This window comes from Trachurus trachurus (assembly GCF_905171665.1).
Source record: "Trachurus trachurus genome assembly, chromosome: 16".
NCBI classification, from domain to species: domain Eukaryota; kingdom Metazoa; phylum Chordata; class Actinopteri; order Carangiformes; family Carangidae; genus Trachurus; species Trachurus trachurus.
Window position 1 is genome coordinate 23,736,633 of NC_139902.1, and position 20,649 is coordinate 23,757,281.

General features: G+C 42.9%; 1 protein-coding gene across 2 annotated transcripts in view; it reads left to right on the forward strand.

Annotated features, from left to right (window-relative positions):
* Positions 1 to 14,098: 14,098 nt before the first annotated feature.
* Positions 14,099 to 20,649, forward strand: part of LOC310999927 (nuclear factor of activated T-cells, cytoplasmic 1-like) — a 60,131-nt gene continuing 53,580 nt past the window's right edge. For both annotated transcript variants that reach the window (XM_083990536.1, XM_083990537.1), the window contains exons 1-2: positions 14,099 to 14,703; positions 17,903 to 18,995. In XM_083990536.1, coding sequence (XP_083846662.1) covers positions 14,583 to 14,703; positions 17,903 to 18,995 — 1,214 coding nt within the window. In that variant the 5' untranslated portion in view covers positions 14,099 to 14,582. The remainder of the gene's footprint in view (positions 14,704 to 17,902; positions 18,996 to 20,649) is intronic.

A 20,649-nucleotide genomic window follows, 5' to 3' on the forward strand; every position in this document is an offset into this window, starting at 1 on the left:
AAAAGTGGGAAATCTCATTCATCTGGAGATCTCCTCACTCATGGCCTGGCATGGCTTTCTGGGAAGTGCGGGAAGCCGAGGCATTGAGTCACTGTAGACGATGGGTCAGGGTGGTTTCAGACTGCTGGAAGAGAATTATGTCAAAGGGGCCAGTATGGAGTGTGTATTCTCAGCTGGGGGAGCAGGGATTCCCTCTGACAAGACCTACACTATTTCCTCACAAAGGGAAGGGGAGGGGAGGGAAGGGGGGGTACGCGGGGGTGGCTGTGTGAGGTGATGATGTGTGGAATTATATTGTCCAGATGTATTTACACATACAGCCACCATTTAAAGAGATGATAGAGCTATTATATTTGGCAACAAACCTGTTGAGTGTGTAGCATTTTTTCAGTTTTTTGTTCATATGTGCTTATGCACGTGTGTATTTCTCGGCATGCTTGAGTATTTTTTTTTTTGGCAGCGTTGCAGCTTCTGATATCCCTTTACTGGATCGTGGTTATGGGCCCAGACGGTTTCCCAGAAGCCATAGCAGTTGCGTAGATAGTGGCAAGGTTGTGATGTGACACATGGGAGCTGCTGAGTAACACTGCCTCCTGCTGCCAGGGCTGACAAGCTAACAAACCATGAAGGCATGCAGGATTTCACAATCTCATTTCTTTCTCAAGGGGGATGTGTGTCATAATCCCAGAACTCATCATGCATCTATAGAGTAGGGTGTTCTTGCACCATATGCTATGGTAAATATGATCCCATATGCAATATGGTACTTGATCCACCGTTCCATGTGCAGATAATAACAAACGTGCTTCCTCTAAAAAAACTGCGAATCCCCACTAATACTTTGGATAAATTAAACAAGCATCACACTGTATGAATAAGGATCTTTATGTACACACAATTGGCTTCAGCTGCAGCCATGCCCTGTTAGAAAACACCACAGTATACATGGAGTTACCTGCAGTTATAGACCTGCCCAGTCAAGGCTAATCCTGGATATAATCATTCGCTTGCACAGAACAGGAGGAAAGTATCCTGTTTATTGTCTGGATGCATATGAAATGTGCACTGCCAGAGACCACAGCTCTTCCCTGAAAGTTTTATTAATTACACAGCATCCCAACCACTGGGCAGTCTACAATCAGGGTCTTGATCTTCAGACAATGCTCAGTGTTTATATGTCGGAAACGAATAGGAGTTCATGAATCATCACACTCTGAGTCACTCTGCAAGAAGACATGACAATGTTTTAACTGAAAATGCTGATTGGTACTGCGGGAAGCAAATATGACTGTAACATTGGCTACCACAACTAAAAAAAGGACTGAAAAATGAGTCCCAGATCCCAACAGTCATTGAATACAAAATAGTAATTTGTAAATTGAGACTATTACTTACTGAAATGGTGCTTTTATAATAAACCATGCAAGTTATCAGCAGGAGCAGCAGCCAGTTTTCCTACTTGAGTATGTTTCCTGGAGAGGGATCCCTCATTACACGATTATACTATTTGGTTTCAGCACGGAGGGTCCAAACTGCAGCATCAGGGTATTCCTCCTGATTGGGATCACTGTCTGAGGTCGGGAACACCACTGCAGGATTCAAGTGAAAAACACACCACCAGATCAGGTTTCCGGAGACTGGGGAGACGCTTAAGGCTGCAGGGTGGAAGGGAAAGACTTCACATGGATCCACAGCAGGGCAACACGTTCTCTCTCTGTGGAACAGCACTTTATTATGTCTGGTTTCAACTCAACAGTGTTTAAATGGTGCAAAATGGACTGAGAGAGAAGGAAAACTGCTTCTCCCCCTGAGCCGATGTGTGTATGAATATGTTAGTTTGTGGAATTCAACCACCAGTGAGTCATTCTGACCTGATGGGTTTTTCATCCGGACACACACTCATTCTAATTTGGCCTGTGTGCGTCTGCGTCGTGCACATTCAACACGTGCTTTTAAGTTTGTGTATGGTTGCCGTTAAAGCTTGTAACGGCCTAAAAACAGCAGAAAACAGCCTGATGTAAACCTGACATCTAGTGGTGCAGTCAGCATGCAGGTGATGAGACTGAGGGATGTTAAGGTCAAGACTTCGCCTCAGCGGCGTCATCAAACGCTTGAACACGACAACATGTGGCTTATTCTTCACGTGATAGGCTACAGTCTTGCCCCAGTCGCACCACAGCCAGATGGGGGTGAATCAAAGGAGATGGGTGACTAATATCATAGTGTGAATCACAGCATTTTTTAACAAGGGCTTAATATGAGCTGTTGCTGTGTGCATGTGCTCAACAAAGTAGGCATTTGAGCATATTAGGCTACATTCAAGGTGAGTTGCCTACTGTAGGTAATGGTTACAGGAAATAAGAGTAGACCGGCAAACAAGATATTAAAGTGAAATAGAGACTCCAGATTACACCCAGCGTGTTGAATTCAAATTTCTGGGTTCTTTTCAAGAAGGAATATAATTTAATTCAAAATCTTGTTGAGATTAGCCAATAGTTCAAATTCAGCCTTTGCACAGAGCCTATTGATAATTTCAAACTGATAGTGTTTATTCAGCCTTGAAGGTATTCAGTGAAGGGACAATATAGCCTATTTGTAGGCTACTCTAATAAATTATTTACTTATTTGTTTGTTTTTACTCACTATACACTCTATATTAATGTAGATTACTTGTTTTGGCAAACAGTGGGTTAATATAATGAATGGACCAATCCAATTTTTTCATCTGATGGTATCTGGGTGAAATAGACAGTTTTAGCCAATCATATTTAGTTAAATTGGGCGGAAGTTGTCAGTGAGTGAGTGAGCAAGGAGAAAAAAGTCCAAGTGAAAATTGGAAAAACAACAATGAGAAAGGAAGAGGAATTAGCTGCTGGATTAATTGAAACTGATAAACTTCAGGAAAAATTTGAAAATGATCTAGAAAGGTCGACCCCCACCCAGTTTACCAAGATTAGTGCAAGCTAGCAAGAGCTATCAGAGGTAGGCTATTTCAAGATTTGCAACCACAGCTGCTATCCGTGGCTAACACATGGATGTATTATGGCAGAGACTGTGGGTTCCGGTTGAGTGAACGCGGGCGATTAGCTGCCACTGCTCTCAGGTCCCCTTTACTGTTTTAAACCGATTTCCTGTGCATTTTTTTGTTTAACTTCATCCTACCTGTTGTGTGCTGGACTCTGCTCTTCATCTGGCAGCTGCTGCGCGGTTTCGGAGCCCTCCTCTTGTCTTCCACCTGCAACAATGTGGATGAATCAGCTGTACAGTATGGACTACTATGGCCACTCCAGTACACAACTGCTGAACTCACATCGACGACTCCTAACCAACACCATCCATCTGGTCCTTGACTTTTCTTCACCCCTCAAAGAACTCAAAAAGTTGTGTTAGCCAGCCTTGCTAGGTCAGCTAAAAAATGTCAGCTCAAACACAACCACAACAACATCACCTTCGGACTATTCAACATCCGCAAGACTCCTCTGGTCCAGGATATCCGGGCAGATCGTAAGTTTGTTTTTCAATATTTCACAGAAACATACGGTAGCAACAACCTAATAGCTTTTTTACAGCTGGATGAATCTACTCCTCCTGGGTTTGTTTACATCTGTCAACCCATGTATCTGGCAGAGGGGGAGGTCTCCTGATACTTTTTACAGCAGGCAAAATTTGATAAGATCACTGCAGTTGGTTGAAGATGTTTCTGAAAATAGATTAATCTCTACATATTTGCTTCACCTGCCATGGCATGGGCACAAGTTGCTGTCATCTGTGTTGGTCTCATTGTGATTTTAGGTTGTCCTTTTTCAACTTTGTGTCCCAGTTTTCCCTATGTTTGAACTTAAGTTTTGTATAGCAGTGTTCAGGCACATGTGTCAGTATAAAACTGATGAATTTCATACAGATAATCCTTTTATGCTGTGCTTCCATGTGACTTGGGGCTAGCTGTGAGTAGGCCTAGCTGTTGTTTGTATTGGTTTGTTTGATTGTTTATTGCCATGTGTGGTTCCATTGTCCTATTGAAGGCCCAGAGTCTGGGACCACGGGTCACCACTTGGTATAGCCTACATATCATGGAAAGAAATCAAGACAAAATCATCTCTATGTGGACCCAGGAAGAGTCGGGATCCTCAAAATAAACATAAACTGTGTCCTTGCTGCTAAGGCATTTAGCTACTATTAATTTGAAGTCGTCTTTCTGGCCAGCTTGCTACAACATTTTTTTTTTTATCCTTTTACCTCTGCTTTTGGTCTCAACCGACCCCTGAGTAAAATGCCTCACTCTGTAACTGCTGGTTGCTTTACCATGTCCATGTCCATTGTCTTGTCACTAAATTCTTGAGTCTGTCATATTTTGCTATGCAGACACTGTACACTTATAGGAGCTTTTTTTTGCTGACAACAGATGGCTGGTGTGGCTGTAAACAGCAGGAGAGTGACTTGAGACATGTTTCATAGAGCTGAGGAGAACTGCAAAGATTGGTGATTCATTTCTTGGTTTGTTGTCACTATGAACAACAAATTTATATATTAGACATAGTATTTTCTCCAGTATTATTATCATAATATTGATTGGCATTGCTTTAGAGACACATGCAGACAGGGTAACATAAGAACAGTTGATAATATCATAAGGGAGGCAACCACAAACATACGAATCCAGTTCTTAATAATAACAGTTTCAGATTCATACATTTATAAATTGAATTAATATGTGTTTATTTCATTTACATACCTTTATTTACACACCATGTTAGGGGTAAAGAAGGGGTCAAACTGATTAGGTGAAACAGGGCATTACTTTCACCTATGCCAACATAAAAACAGTAAACCATCCCACCCATAGGCTGACCTTATAACCTTGCAAGCCCCCAAGTCACACTAGTAAAAAGAGAAAAAGTCCCTCCCAACTGGACAGCTGCCATGGTTACCAAGCAACTCACACAAACAGCAGGAAACAGAAGGGGGGATCCCATTAGTGTGGCTTTGAAAAAGGAAGGCATTGACTGGAGACAGGAAAAGGGGAGAGAAAAAAAGAGGAAGAGGACAGCTCAGCTCAGTTCAGTTGACCCCTCTACGTAAATGTCCAGCAGGGGTTATTTTTCTTGACTCCGCAGTCAGAGTGAATGTCGGCAGATCTTAGACTAGAATGTGACTTGCTGCGGCACTGTAAGCCAGGATCAAGCTATTTTTAATCTTTTTATGACATGTCAATACCAACACCAAGGACAGGTCATAGAATCACACTGCAGTGTAAGTGACCTGCTCAAAGCGGTCTCTGTGTCTGTACAAAGGACCTGTAAATCACACCACTGCAGCTGCATTGTTAAACTTGAACTATGCCTGGACTAATATGCATCTATTTTTTTTTTGCAGTAGTTTCCATTTGAAAAAGAAATTAAAGGCAACCAAGAAAATCCATGAAAGTGTATTGTGTGGTTTACAGTGGCGTTCCAATAAATAACTTAAATCAAACCAGCAAAACAAGTTAAAGCTCAGTAGAGTACAAGGGCTGAGTAACTGAGCCAGTTCGCTGTTACTTTCATAGTCATCATAAAAATGTAGATGACAGCGTAGTTACAATAGGTCGGTCAAAATTTGGCCTGCAACACTGACAAAAAGGTCAACACAATCAATATAGGTTTCCCTGGGAGCAGGAAAGCACATAGCAAATATTGTGTTTTTGTGGGCTCAGGGCTCAAGAGATATACAGAGTCATTTGAAAAATGAAAGGTTGACTTGATATGGTGCCACTGTGCCAGTAAAGGAAAGGTCATGGGGCTCATCAAAAACTACTTTTTTTTTCTTCTTGGGCTTTTGTGTGTGTGTGTGTTATTTACATTTCATGGCAATCAGGCAGTGATGGATCATTTTAATTTGTGAGGTCATAGACAAACAAATGAATGGACAGGTGGTCCTTAGTGTGAATATGAAAGATGAAAAACATTGTGTAGGTAAAACCTGGAGTGAAGCAGATCTGTTCATCTAAAATGCCTAATATGAATTGTTTAAGAACAATTTCACAGTATTTATTTGTTTAATAACATTTGTCAAAGAATAGTTATAAGACAGTGAGAGGCTAATCATTTGTTAGTATCCTCTTATCATGCATTGAAATGAGCAGCGAGTGAGGAATCGGTTGTGCCATTGGACTAAATTAGTTGCATATTTTGCCATTTTTGAAAAACACAATAAAATCTGCTGGCCTTTTTTGATGCGACTGCTTAGCTTAGTTGGAAATGTTGATAACCGGTTGCACACTGTCCCCACTCTGTCAGCCATGACAAAACATCATGTGCTAGCTAGACACATTTACCTATACGCATGTTATCCATGTCATCTACTGTACAAGTCATCAAAACGATGATTCAAAACAAGTTTGACGTTAGATGCTGAAGTAGACCTGTCGCATGTTTCTGATTGGGAGAATCAGACTTACCACAAACCATAGGAATCAGCAATGGCTGGGTATGTCCAAAGGTAAAAATATCCACAGCACACTGACCTAAATGAAAAAACAGCACTCGGTGGTTTTACAGTGCCAGACTGTTCTTTGACAGAAGCAGTGACTTCCTGGAGTCTTGTTACCACCAGGTTGCAATGTTGGTTATGGCCAGGCTAGCTTATTCCCCCATTCTTCTCGTCTCAGTGATTAGCACAGAGATATGAAAGTGGTAAAGATCTTCTTATCTAACTCTCAGCAAGAAAGTAAAGGAGTTTATTTCCCAAAACTGCTCCTTTTAGATGTTTATTTGAGTGTTTTGTGCCATCGGACCAAAGTTCTGACCAGTAAATGACCTGGTGATGTCACTGTGAATAAGGGAGGAGCAGAGGTGTCAGCAGAGGGAGTGTTTGTTTTTCACCTGTTAAAGTAGCACCGTGAAACCTCCACTCTAATGAATGTTACTGATCCAGTGTTATCCAATCAGTTACTTATTACTTTTATTTGGAATTATATATGTATGTATAAATGCATAACACAACAATAAACCCCCTGCCCTCCCTGTCATCTTTTAGTTCAATAAATACCAATGGAAACAATGACTGCCTGTGACAAATCACCTCTCAGTATTTGGTCGGCAAAATGATTCAAGACGCACAGAGATTGAGCTCAGATTTGTGAGTGACCCTTTCGTATAACCAGGACCCTGGCTGTGTTGGACTATATAAATGTGTTTTAATGTAGAGCAGCCAAGCTGGAGAACCCTGCAGTAAAAATGGCCTTGGCATATATGCTTGGGTTTAAATCACTGTAATGGACCTGAATGTGACAGTCATAGGCTAGAAAAATGAAACCATCCGCCCTCATAATCCCATAACCATTACTGGGATTGCAACAAAACTGAATGGATACACATTTCTGTAGAGGGAGGGGAGAAAAAAAACAGTGCTTATATCATAGTGTTTTGTTTGAAACTGACAATAAAGCCCTCCTCAGATGTCTTGCCTGAGTAATTAACTGTGTTAGAAATGATGTAGGAAAATTGTCTCATAGGTCATATGTCTTTGACCTATAGAAACTGTTATTGGCCACAGGTTTTGAATTAGCTGCACATGTGGGTAAGATACAGTACCCACAGCGGAGCTCTTATCACAACTCACACTGTCAGCAAAACCAGCGCTAGAAAAAACACCACTGACGGAGTGCAGTAATAGGTCATTAGTTAAAAAAACAGTGTTCAGATATCTCAACCCAGTGGACATTGACTTAATGTAGACATAACAAACAATGGACAGCATGTAGTAGTTTTAGGATTTTCGTTGTCACTGCTGGATTATTTGCAGAGTTTATCCCTTCCATGACTTCCATTATTTTCATAATGTGTTTTTTTTCTTCTTTTGCATATGGGGGTTTTAAAAAGTTGTATCGATTGTTGAATTGACTTTGTAATAAAGCACAGTCGCAAGACATGGGATGCAAGAGGGCAGCAATAGTTTAAAGTGGTATATTAATCTCACTTATTATTCCAAACCTGCAACAATGGGACTGGAGCTCTGGGATGTGTGAATGAAAAGATCTATCTTGAGTACATCATGTAAACAACAGTGACAAAGTAGCAGCCTCACAATGCTTCTTCCCTATTTTCTTCCAGCACACGATCTTAGTCAATGCCCGTGTGACGATGACAGCCCCACTTGTTCGGCTTACAAGCCAGACTTGTACGTTACTTCCTGTTCTTAAGAGGAATCTCTGAAAAAAGCCAGTAGCTAAACATACAGCAGTGTCCAGACATGCCTAAGATAGCTCCGAGCAGTTCTCCTATTGTGGAGCGCTCAAGTATGCACCTCCATGCAGCAGCTAACTAACAAAGGAGGGGGGAAAAAAGGAGAAGTGTGGAAGTGTGTACAACTTGTGCGTATGCGCTACACTCATGCCAGATGGTAGCATGGAAATGACCGCAACCATTCACAACTTGCGTTATGAACCGCAGACTTCTTCATTTGGAGCCGTCACCTCTCACATTAGACGACAATCAAAGAAGATGACTAGTAGGCACGTCTGTGGCGGCGGCGGCGGCGGCGGCAGCCACACCACCGATGCTGCAGGGTAGAACATGGCTGAGCAGTGAACTTGTATCAACAGAGTGCACATAAATGAGTGTTTACAGCTATTAAAAGCTGCCTGATTCAAGTCACAGCACATAGAAAAACTCAGAAAATAGATAATAATAGCGTACAGAACTCAAGATGCCAGTGTACACATTTCCCCGGATATGTCAAACATGAATTATACGTTGTAAAAGGAGGGGATTAAGTGTGCAGTTTTGAGGTAAGAGCTTGGGTTTGTAGCCTTGAATTTATATGCATCGCAGAGATGATGTCTTGTTAGTGTCCATATCCATATTAATATCTGTCTCTACTCTCTTTTTTTTCCAAATGGTAGCATTCTTGATGTCTAGACAAACAAATATGACAAGCCTAAGCCCGCAGCTTGGAAAGCTTTATATGTGATTATTTATACCTGTCAAGTTTTGGTCAGTTTTTTATGTGTAAATCTTTTATGGAGAGTTCTAAGAAACGGTTTCTGACCATGCCAAATTGTAGCCTGACTCCTGGGCCAAACCACTGGTAGTAAACATTAAAGAAGCTGGCATTAAGTATAGCACTCACACTGAAAACCCACTCTTGTCATTTATTATATCATCAGCACTGTTGGCAAAAGCTTTCCAGTCCCCTAATGGTGATGCACCAGAGTGAGGCAGTAAAGGAGCGGAAAGCCAGAGTACCTCAAGAACACAGAGGGGAGGTTTGTGTTCTCTTTTTTTTTCTTCTTTTTGCACAAAGCGATACATGTGTGCATCACAAATAGTCTTGACAAAGAAGAAACACAGCGACATCTCAATCTGTGGAAATGTGAAAGCAGCATGTTTCTGTTTACAAGACACAAGCAACGATTATTCTCTGCCAGAGACACGAGCGGGGAGCAGGCCACTCATAAATCTGAGCGCAAGACCCAGTGTGTCTCTAATGCTCTCCGCAGACATGTTGTGGCTGCTCAGTATGTGCAGTGTCACAGGGCCAGATGTAGCAGAGCTATAAATTATAATCTTACATTTCCAGAGAAGATGTAAAGCAAAGGAAAATTCTCCATGCAACCTGCTCATCACAATACTGTATATATACAGTACATCCAAGTCAAGACGCGAGAGATAGCCAAGAGTTAACTTAACTTAACTCAGCCCATCTGTGACGACTTTGTAACAAGGAAAAAGAAAAATACCTTAAAGCAGATATCAGCTTCACGGCCGTTTCGGCTAATGCTGCGTTCAAGGCAGGCTTTTGAAACCGTAAGTTACAGCTTCAAGTCACAACTACGACTTGGTAGCGTTCCAGGTAACCCGTAGCTCGTGTTTTTACCATCCTGTTGTCTGTGAAAGTTCCCTTTAACGGCCACTCGTAACTTCCGACCCGTGAACTCGTACCAGATCGAACTGGTATGACTTCACAGGAAGGAAAAACACAAAGTACGAGTTTCTTTGAACGCACCATGAGTTAGCAGCCCCCGCCCTTGTCAGGCATCAATTGGTCCTCGTGCTACGTCACCACATTCACGCGCATCCCTTGGCTGCACACACAGCCCTTCATGCCGTTCTCTCTCCTCATTGGATAACACTTGTATCCCACAAGGAAAATTTTCTCCTCGGGTTACAGCAGAGCAGAGTGACGGAGAGACTCGTGTTTAGGCTGAAATACTTCATGTAAGTGATTGCTGACGGAAAATAGGACTATTTAGGACTTATATTAACAAAAACATTCCACTGATATCTGCTTTAAGTAAGTGAATCCAGCTTTCTTATTCACTGCTGTTAAAGACACAATTTTGGGTTCACACCTCTGCGTGCAATATAGGGTTTATCTAAGCAAGTCAACACAGTCTTTTACCAGTCAAAAGTTTGGACACACCTTCTCATTCAATGGTTTTTCTTCATTTTCATTACTTTCTACATTGTAGATTCATACTGAAGACATATGAAATTATATAGTAAATACAAAGTGTTAAACAAAGCAGAATAGGTTTTACATTTTAGATTGTTCAAAGTGGTCACCTTTTGCTTTGATGAAAGCTTTGTGAGATTTGCAGCTTCATGAGATCATCACCTGGAACGGTTTTCCAACAGTCTTGAAGGAGTTCCCAGAGTTGTTGGCTGTTTTGCCTTCACTCTGTGGTCCAACTCATCCCAAATCATCTCAGCTGGGTTTAGGTCAAATGACAGATAACTGTTTTGTGTTTACTACATAATTCCATATGTGTTCCTTCATAGTTTTGAAGCCTTCAGTGTGAATATACAATGTAGAAAGTAATAAAATAAAGAAAACCCATTGAATGAGATGGTGTGTCCAAACTTTTGACTGGTAGTGTATATAAAATAACTTTATTAAGCTCCTCCTCCTTTATAGTTTAACTTTAGTGGGCATTTTATCCAGAGCCTGAATCACACTAAAGTCAGACATATGAACTGTTCATGGGGTAAAGTTACCTAAGCATACATCATGAAAGGCATTACACCATCAGGTTTTTGCATTAGCCAAAACTTCTCTAATGAAGTATAGAGTGCTTGATGACCTGGTGGCTGTAATGTTTGTCACTGCAGAGTAGGGATGGGTACCGAAATTCGGTACTTTTTTGGTACCGACCGAATTCCCACCAAAGTACCGAGTATCGATTCACATAAAGTCAATCGGTACCACATTTCGGTACCTGAACGCACCTTCGTCGTGCGTCAGCGAGAGTGCAGTCTGCATGAGCCCTGCACACTCGCGCCCGCCCCCCCATTCTCTCTCTCTCTATCCCTCTCTCTCCCTCTCTGAAATGAGACGCGGAGAAGCGGTAGCACCAGCCCGTCGTTTAAAATCACTACCTGAAAAACAGCCGTCCGTCATTTAACAATGAAGAACGGACTGTTGTGACAATCCGTACCGAAGCGGTCCGGTCCCGAGTCCCGCTTCTCATCAAGTCCTCGTCACGTAATGAGAGCACATCTAAACGAGGATGAAGTCTCCCTGCACTCTCCTCTCGTCAAAACGTGAAGTCCACATGTTGCAGAGTTTGCACTGAAGTTTCAGTTGTTTTTTTTATTTAACAAAGTTTCACACAGAGCTTTTTGATGGCTGTAGGAGTCTCTCCATGTTTCTCCTTTTCCCACAGTAAAAACTGACATTTTTTCAGACAAGACTATAGTCTCATAAACTTTTATTTTTTTTTATTTAATGACTATTCCATTATATGAAAATCATTGCCCATCCCTAAAACATAAAATACTCTTAAAGGCTGAGGAGTTGTGATGTTGTTAAGAGGTAAATATTAAAATTTTAGACATTTTGATTTTTTTTTTAATTACCACACACAAAAAGTACCGAAAACAGGTACCGATTGGTACCGATATCGGTTCCCAGGTACCGAGTATCGATACCGTATCGATTCAAATGCGAAAGGTACCCATCCCTACTGCAGAGTTGGTTTGAAGTGCTCTGACTTTTGTTGACAGACGCTGTAGTTAATGCTACTTCACTCAGCAGCAGAGAATCCATCAAGATAAGCCTTCAGACGGCCATTGAACCGTGCCCCACCACAGAGTTTTAAAGTTGTTCAACAACTAAGCGCAGCCCCTTCCCACAAGTGCCAATCACTTGTGCAGCTACTTTTTTTTTCCTACCGCTGCTTTGTATCATAATTCATCTCCCAAAGTACGTGATGCTGCTTTTTCATCTTTGAGCTCACACGTGCGCGTTGGCCAAGCCACAGCTGACGCCAGAGAGCTACTGTAGGCAAAGAAAACACAGCGTACTATTACTTTCCCCCCATGCAGTCAGCACACGCTTACCCCACAGCCTGCCCGCCTGCCCCCAAAAGGCTGTCTGCTTCTGATTATGTGTGATCATCCTCAAGCTTGCCAGCCACATTTCAGACTCACGGGAGTCATTTTTTTTCCCCCTTCCAAACTGGCCCTCATTCAAAAGGAATTACACTGTAGCTTGTCTAAGCCATTGTTAATTTACACTCATGGCAGCTACCAGCCATATTCCTACACTACTTGTTATATGGATTATTTTTACTCATCATTATCATCTCTATACTATTTGGAGCCCACATGAAGACATTCGCTGTTTGGTGAAAGGTTTGCATTTTAGAAGGTAAATAATTCAACTGCTTATTAGACTCTGTTCATTTAAAGAGTGGCAAAATTCACTTTAATGGGACAAATCATTGCAAATTAAAAGTTCATTTATCAGTGTAAGCTTACAGTACAGTGTCCATTCTGCCAATTGCCTAAGTATTCCCATTAGATAATGACTGCATTTGGCAGCCAAGGATAATTGGCGCTTCCACGCTCCGCAACGTACAGTATATTTGGAATCTACTCTCACATATGGCAAACATATCTAATCATCATGTTTTCACCTTTCTGTATCAGTTTATGGCTCCAACATATAACAACAGAAGCAGATAATGTGGACCATTACTCTGATTAATGGCAATAGGAGTGCAATTAAGGAAATAAGCTGTAAAGTGAACCTCAATATTTTCCTCTAACATAGGCAAAGCAGTATAGGCCTCGAGCCCGCAGATTCACTGGGGACTGACTTGAAACAAAGCAGTGGAAAGCAGAGATGAGGAACACGGTGTGTTTGTGCTGTCAGTGGTTCAGGTTGGTTATTTTGGGCGAAACTGTGAAACCGTATTTCCCACAAACACGAGGAAAACACATTTGGAAGTGAAATTCGATAGCGTTTTGAGTTCGGAGTTTAATCATGGGGAATGGGTTGAATGTTTGAGTTATGTTAATGATCATATAATAACAATGTTAACGAGGAAGGCCATTATAGTTATATCAGTGGATGTGCTGCAATATGATACCTTGTTGTTCATATAGGAGACACCCCTCTTCCTCCTCGTCCTCTAGGGAAGTCACAGGTCAGGGACAGCTACATCAAAACATAGGGAGACTACGTAGTTACTGCATTGGTCCTAATAATGTACAGCTACTGCACTGAATTATAAGTTTATGGCAGGAAAACCGTAGCTTGAATCATTCATCAGCTCCAGTGGTAATCCTACAGAGGCACGGCCATCTGAGAGACAAGCTGAGAAAAAGATTAAAACATATCATTTCATTCATAAAATTACAATTTAGTTACAGTGTTCAAGTTAACCTTGTTAGAATTTAGGCTACAAAGGTAAAGCACCTATCTAAAGAAGAAACCAGTAATTATTAGTATAAAGAGAAAAGTATAGAAAACATAAAGAGACATTTTAAAATTAACTCATTAACACAGCACTATCTTGTTTTTAAATTTAAACTTGAATGTAGTTTTAATCTAGGACTGAATATTATAGGTGTTGTGGACAGTTTAAGTGGAATTTGACTTTGTTTTTATACAAATACTACTTTAAAGTCTTTTTTATAATCCATCAGTGACATAAAAATACTATTTGTCTGAACTATAAAGGTGGGACTATTTAAACACACTTAAGGTCACTCTCTCTATCTCTCTTTCTCCTCTCTGTCTCTCTCCCCCTCTGTGTGTGTGTACGTGCACACGGATACACACACGTACCTCGCACACCTCCCTACCTCCTCCGATGGGATCCCAGGGTGGAAGACATCATCAGGCGGTCCAGGAGGTTGCAGGAGCCGGCAGCGTCATCCGTGGATGGGCGGCGCGCTGACAGGAGGACGGAGGGTGTTTTCCAGCTTTAAAAGCACCGGAGCCGAGCCGGCCCCTCTGACAAAGCGCGCTGCGTCATCGACCTGGGGAGACTCTTGAAAACCTTCAGTGGGCTGAAGAGAGTCAAACTCACCTCAGCCGCGGTCACAGCAACAGCTCCTATACCTGCGCCGCTCTCCAGATCCATTGTAGTAGCCTATACAACAGTTCCCCTCCCGTTCATCCGGAGCGCGCAGTCCAGCTCCGCGGTGCGTCTTCAAAACTTGTGCACTCGCTTTTCGTGAAATCCTTTGCGAGCTATGCTTTTATTCAACTGTATGAAGTGAGACAACTCTTGCAATACTACCATCGCTGAAGGTGTCGCTTGTTACAGTCACACAACCGGAGAAAAAAAAAAGTTGCGCATCGCTTGTTGAATGCAGGATACCTTCAGCCCGTGCGTCAATTCCAAGTTCAGCTTTGGAGCAACAGCCGGTAAGGAGCGGGGACTCCAGCTTCTCACCTCACTCGCCGCCAACATGAAGTCTGCAGAGGAAGGTAAACATATAACGCTTTAAGTCCAATTTAAATGCTGCAACTCGCGCTCAAATATGAACTTGCTGTCTGTGCTGTTCTCGTGTGATTTTTGACATGTGTTGCCACAAGATGCTGCAGCTAATGCAAACTGAGAATGAGCTCGTGCAAAGTCTGTGTAAGGCATTAAATTAACAAATATTACAGCCACAGCCTGTGAGCTACTCTTTTGTAAGATAAATGTGAGAAAATGAATAATTAAATAAATTTACCTGTGAATACCTGAGCAGTGTGAACTGCCTGATATCATATTATTATTATCATTTGGTCATTCAAATGGTTGATAATTTGATCAAAATCAAAACTGGAAAGTGTATCCCTAATGGGGAAATATATACCTTTAATTTGACACATTACTTTACATCCACTTCTCTAATGTTGTTTTGCTCTGTGTGATCAGATCAGAGGTAAATTAAGTGGCATGCACCCATTTTGCATCCACACCATTAGGTGTCTCCAGCTGTCTTTGCAGGTGCCTATATGTGCACTGATTGTTGATGGGGTGACACTGCTGCTGTTGTCCCCCTTTGCCCTCCTCCTGATATGAGGATCATATTGCAATTATGATGTTAAAAATGACAAGGGTTGACAAATCTCCCCATGCACTGAAAGGTCAGAGTTCAGGGGGTCGACTGTAGAGCATAAACCTCAGGAGCTGATAAAGATTCTGCTATGCATAGAGAGACTTAAGTGGAAGGATGATTCAGCCATTGAAAAGGAGTTCTCTCTCGCTTTTCTTTCTTTTTTTTTGAAGGTCTCTGATTCAACTTTTTGTGGTAGTAAAATTTGATTTGGTCCATCAGAAGTCATTGATAGTTTGTCTTCCAGTGCTGAAGTCACTGGCTTTTTGTGGATCTTGTGAATTTCATTTTGTCTTTGAGGTTTCAGACAGTCGGGTGCGGGCTGTATTATTATTCATTTCAGTCCCTCAGTCTTAGTCTTATAATTGGTAACAGATGTGTATGTGTGTGTGTGTGTGTGTGTGTGTGTGTGTGAGAGAGAGAGAGAGAGAGAGAGAGAAAGAGAGTTGTGATCTGTGCGTTCAGGGATGCCGGGTAACTTGCTTGACAAGGAGACATGCTTAACCACACACAGCTTCAGCACTATGCCGAGGGCTGCTTTATTATCACACATAAACTCAGACACACATACACACACATACACACACACTATACTGGTGTTTTGCCATAGCCCGTAGTCAGCCATGTGCAATAAGTGGCCCCAGGGTTCTTAGTTCCACAGGCTGCAGATGACTTCTGTGGGCGACCACCTATCTCTCCCTGAGGTCCCGTCAGTCTGAGCCCAGCCTAGACCACAATCCCCGTGGATAAACCCATCCATTCTTTAGTCATGCTGGTTTGGTTGTGGGGAAGAGAGTGTTTTGATCGTGATAGCATAATTGAGAAAAATTGTGGAGGACAGAAAGAGCACGCTATAATCTGTGTGATAGCCAGTGTTTTCAAATTAACTCTGCTTATACCGCAGTTTGAACCTATTGCAAACAATTGTACAAGCATTGCCTCGAGTGAGTCATTTTATTTTTCTTTCATTTGTTTCACCCCACAAATTATGATCTGGTGTAATTTTTTGTTAGTTCAGCAGACGTGACGTGTTTGCAACCAAGAAAAGCTCCAAGTTTCAAGATCATGCGGCAGCACAAGAGTGAAAGCTCCTGTGTGTTGAGTGGGTGTTTGAAAAAAGTGAAGTATGTTGCGGCGTAGTGCACTGATCACACACATGTTCAAAAGGAAAAGAGAGAGAGAGAGAAAAAAAACAGCTGCAACTCTAAGCAAAAAGTCAGTCAGGCCTGAAGTAAGGAGGTGTGTCACGACGGGTGGAGTGGGCAGGAGATTATCATCTGTTCAGCACTTGAAGAGGGTAAACCAGAGGAGAGAGGCATCAGAGGAGCCTGAGCTGAAAGCATACTAGTTTTTATGTTGAAACTCAGTGTATAATCACTGGGGTGGAGATGAATTTCCAGTATAAACAGCAAGAGGTTGATCCCAGCTATGTGTCTGAGCACAGCCGAGGTGAGAATGAACCTGAGAGAGGTGGGTAACTGAGGGGCAGTGGGAGGGTTTTGATATTCTTTTTTATGGTGATTTGTCCTTTATTTTGAAAGAGTCTGACCTTTATATTTCCACAGGAGAAAAAACAGACATCACCCAAATTTTAAAAGAGATATCTCAGATTGGATTGTCTATTATATGCTTAGATATTATCTGCTGGTTGTCTATAAAAACATTGTAAGCCTCATTGAGCTTGTTGTGTTGAACTCGTGCGATGCATATCACATAATCACCTCTGAAAATAGAATCTCGTAAACTAATTTTAGACTGCCTGCATATTATGCGGTGTGTGACGGATTCATCATTTCATGTGATGCACAGCATTGTGGTTAACAAATATAGCACACCCCATCAAGGGGAATGCCCTTCACTGGGTTTCATACTGAATGGTATTCATTCTGTCACTACTTTTACACTCATTGACATTATCAATAAAAGCCAGACATGAGTTTTACAACTGTTGACACAGCAGCCAGCTGCTACGAGGCTAACTGAAGCGGCGTGGCCTACCTGCCAGCCTGTATGTGTTTCCACTGACTGAGCTTGTGTGTCATTGCACTTGTCTGCCCATGATTTCCTTGTTTACTAGCTTGTGTGTGTGTGTGTGTGTTTGTGTGTGTTTGTGCCACGGTGCATCCGTTTAACGCTGCAGAAAACTCTCTTTGTCTTAATCACAAGCTCAGAGCGATGCGAGAGTGCTGTCAGTTTTCCACAGGGGAGGGCCTAATTCACTCAGTGAGTGATGCAATCAATCAAATAAAGCATCCATCAGCGCTGCTGGAGGAATTCCTGTAGAGTACATATGACAGCAGGATGTGCCAAACAGAGCCTTAGATGAACTGATCAAACAAACAGAGTGGCTGTGCAACTTGCGAGTACACAGCAACCACATACAGTAACCGCTTTGAGATGATTGCTAAGCTTCTCCAGATGTTTATAAGGAAGGGAGGCAGTCAGTCGCTGCGAGACATGTTGCGGAGAGTTGTATAGGGGTATTGTTCTGAAATGTAATCAGAGTTAATTACCACCATAATGTCGTGCTCTATACTTCTCTACGGTTTAAATATATTCCTTTTTTTTTTTTTTTTTTCCAGATGCATACAGCTACACACCAAATGTCAGCCTGTCCCTTCCACTTGGCATGGGAAACCCCTGTTTGGCCAACCAGTACCACACCTTACAGACCAGCCCTGTCATCTCGGTTTCCTCTTGCCACCAGACGGGCTACAGTCTCCAGAATGATAATGCAGCATCAGGCTATTACCTGCCCCACGGCCTCAGACCCAACGGGGCTCCGGCCTTGGAAAGCCCCCGCATTGAGATCACTGCCTACAGCCAGTACCCTGAGGATGAAGTAGAAGAGAGCAGCAGCGAGGATCACATCATCAAACGAGGCGTTAACTCCATCGTCACGCTGACGCTGCCCAACGCGGACGGCTACCGTGATCCCAGCTGCCTCAGCCCCGCCAGCAGCATCTCTTCACGCAGCTGCAACTCCGAGGCGTCCTCCTACGAGTCCGGCTTCTACAACTACGACAACTCCCCGCAGAACTCCCCCTGGCAGTCCCCCTGCGTTTCTCCCAGAGGCTCGTCCTCGCTTCTTTCCTGCCCACATGCCGGTGGCCCAGCAGGCTCCCCTCACCATTCGCCCTCCACCTCCCCTCAGATAGGAGCCATGGCCGAGGAGGGCTGGCCAGCTCAACCTCGCGGCTCCAGGCCCAACTCCCCATCCTGCAGCGGGGGCAACGGCGGAGGCGGCGGCGGTGGGAAGAGAAAGTACAGCTTCAACGGTACCCCCTACCGTCAGACACCCTGCTCACCCAACCAGTCTCCTGTCCCCTCTCCGCATGGCTCCCCCAGGCTCAGCGTCACGGACGAGAGCTGGCTCGCCAACACCAACCAGTACACCAACTCCGCCATCGTGGCCGCCATCAACGCTCTCACCACAGACGGAGTGATAGACATGGGGGAGGGAATCCCGATCAAGACGAGGAAGACGATGCTTGACCACTCGTCCTCCATGAGCCTGAAGGTGGAGCCGGGCGGCGAGGAGCTGGGTCCTGACGGGGAGCTCTGCCACGAGGACTACCCCTCCAGACTGGCCCTCAAGAAGGAGAACTACTGTGGAGGGTTTCTGGACGTTCCCCAGCACCCGTACTCCTGGTCTAAACCCAAGACTTACCTCAGGTATGTGGGCCTGCTCTGGCGTCTGGTAAATAAACTTTGTTGTTCTGTACCAAAGTTAATTATACAAATCCACAAGATGAAACACTTCAAAGATGATTGAGCCAGTCAGTGTAAAACCAAACCCGCGGTCTTGCCTCTTAATTGCCGTGCAAAGACAATGAAGCGAAAACAAGTGTTTACTAATTTCAACAGATTAATGGTTTCTAACCTTCTGCCTTAGGAATACTTTTTCTCAGCAAAGGCAAAAACAATTCATCCAGTAGCACCACCACAGTGCTCCGTTGTTGTCTTTTCGTTTCCACATTTAGTTTTATTTATTCATTGCAAGGACAAGATTGTTTTAGTTTTTAATCTTCAAAGGCCATATCAAAAGGCAGAAATCCAAAAGTTGCATGCTCTTCACTTCCAAAAGAGTTCTCTTTGAAGATCAAAACTATTTCATAAATCATATTTCACAGGGAGGAGTTGCTTAGCATGTGTGTGTGTGTGTGTGTGTGTGTGTGTGTGTGTGTGTGCCCGCCCCTGTTGCTAGAGCAACCTACACACAAACATACACGCACGGACACACAAACACGTGTGCATGCACTCAACTATGTCATTGATTTCTTACTTTTGAACAAGGTGAGTTTTTTTTTTCAATTTCAATTGTGTCCCTTGTAACATTTTTTCCGAGCCAATAACACTCTTTCCTGTCGGAAATCAAGTGTTTGATTAAGATAGTGAGCAACAGGAAGTAATGGTGACAGGTCTAGCTGAAGGGGAAGCAGTCTGTGGGTTAATCAGGCAGCTCGCTGCTCCGGCCCGCCGCGCCATCAGCCCATCTCTTTCTGTGGAGTTAACGTGATGTCATGCACTGACTGGGCAGATAAAGCCCTGCAGGGGGAAATCAGTTCGTTTTGGGTCAACAAACAGCCCGCGAGTTCCACAAAGATGCCAGAGATTGGTTTCAGTTGAGCCACCCTTCAGGTCAGGGGGTTGCGTTTACCAGGCATCCGGCATAGAGAAATATTGTCTTGCACATGTTTGTTTTGGTTTAGATATCTCCACGGTGTTCACATGGGAAGCTCTGGCCCTGCATCTCGAGAACAATGATGTTAAGGGAGGCCAGCTGTAGCTATGAGAAAGAGATATCATGCTGGAAGGCAGGGCGTGCTGCTGACCTTATTCCACTCTATAACTCCATTGTCTGCGGTGCTAGTGTGGTTGTGTTTTATAATTTTACAGTTATCAATTTGGAATGCATAATAATTGCATCAAAGGACAGGCTGGTTGCCAGTTGGTGTGAGATTTGTTTTTGTGCCCCAGAAATGTCTTTCCACCCCCTGTCACTGTCTTAACTCTGAGCGTCTGTTTCCACCTGTCACACCATAATAAAAAACACACTGCTCCCTTTAACCAGGGCACATTCGACTTTGATTTTTTTTTTTTTTTTACAAAAACGGGACTCTAATTATTACCCAGACCTAAGGAATTACACACGTCAGCGAATGACTTCAATTGATTAGATTATAGTCCATGATGAAATGGAGAAGGATCAAGCTAGTTGGATTACACTTAAGTGTCCTAATTTGAAGCTAATTTAAAGCAAGTTTAGGACTTTTTGATTTGCACTTCCTTGGCAGCTATTGAACCGTGGAAAAACGGCAACCTTGCA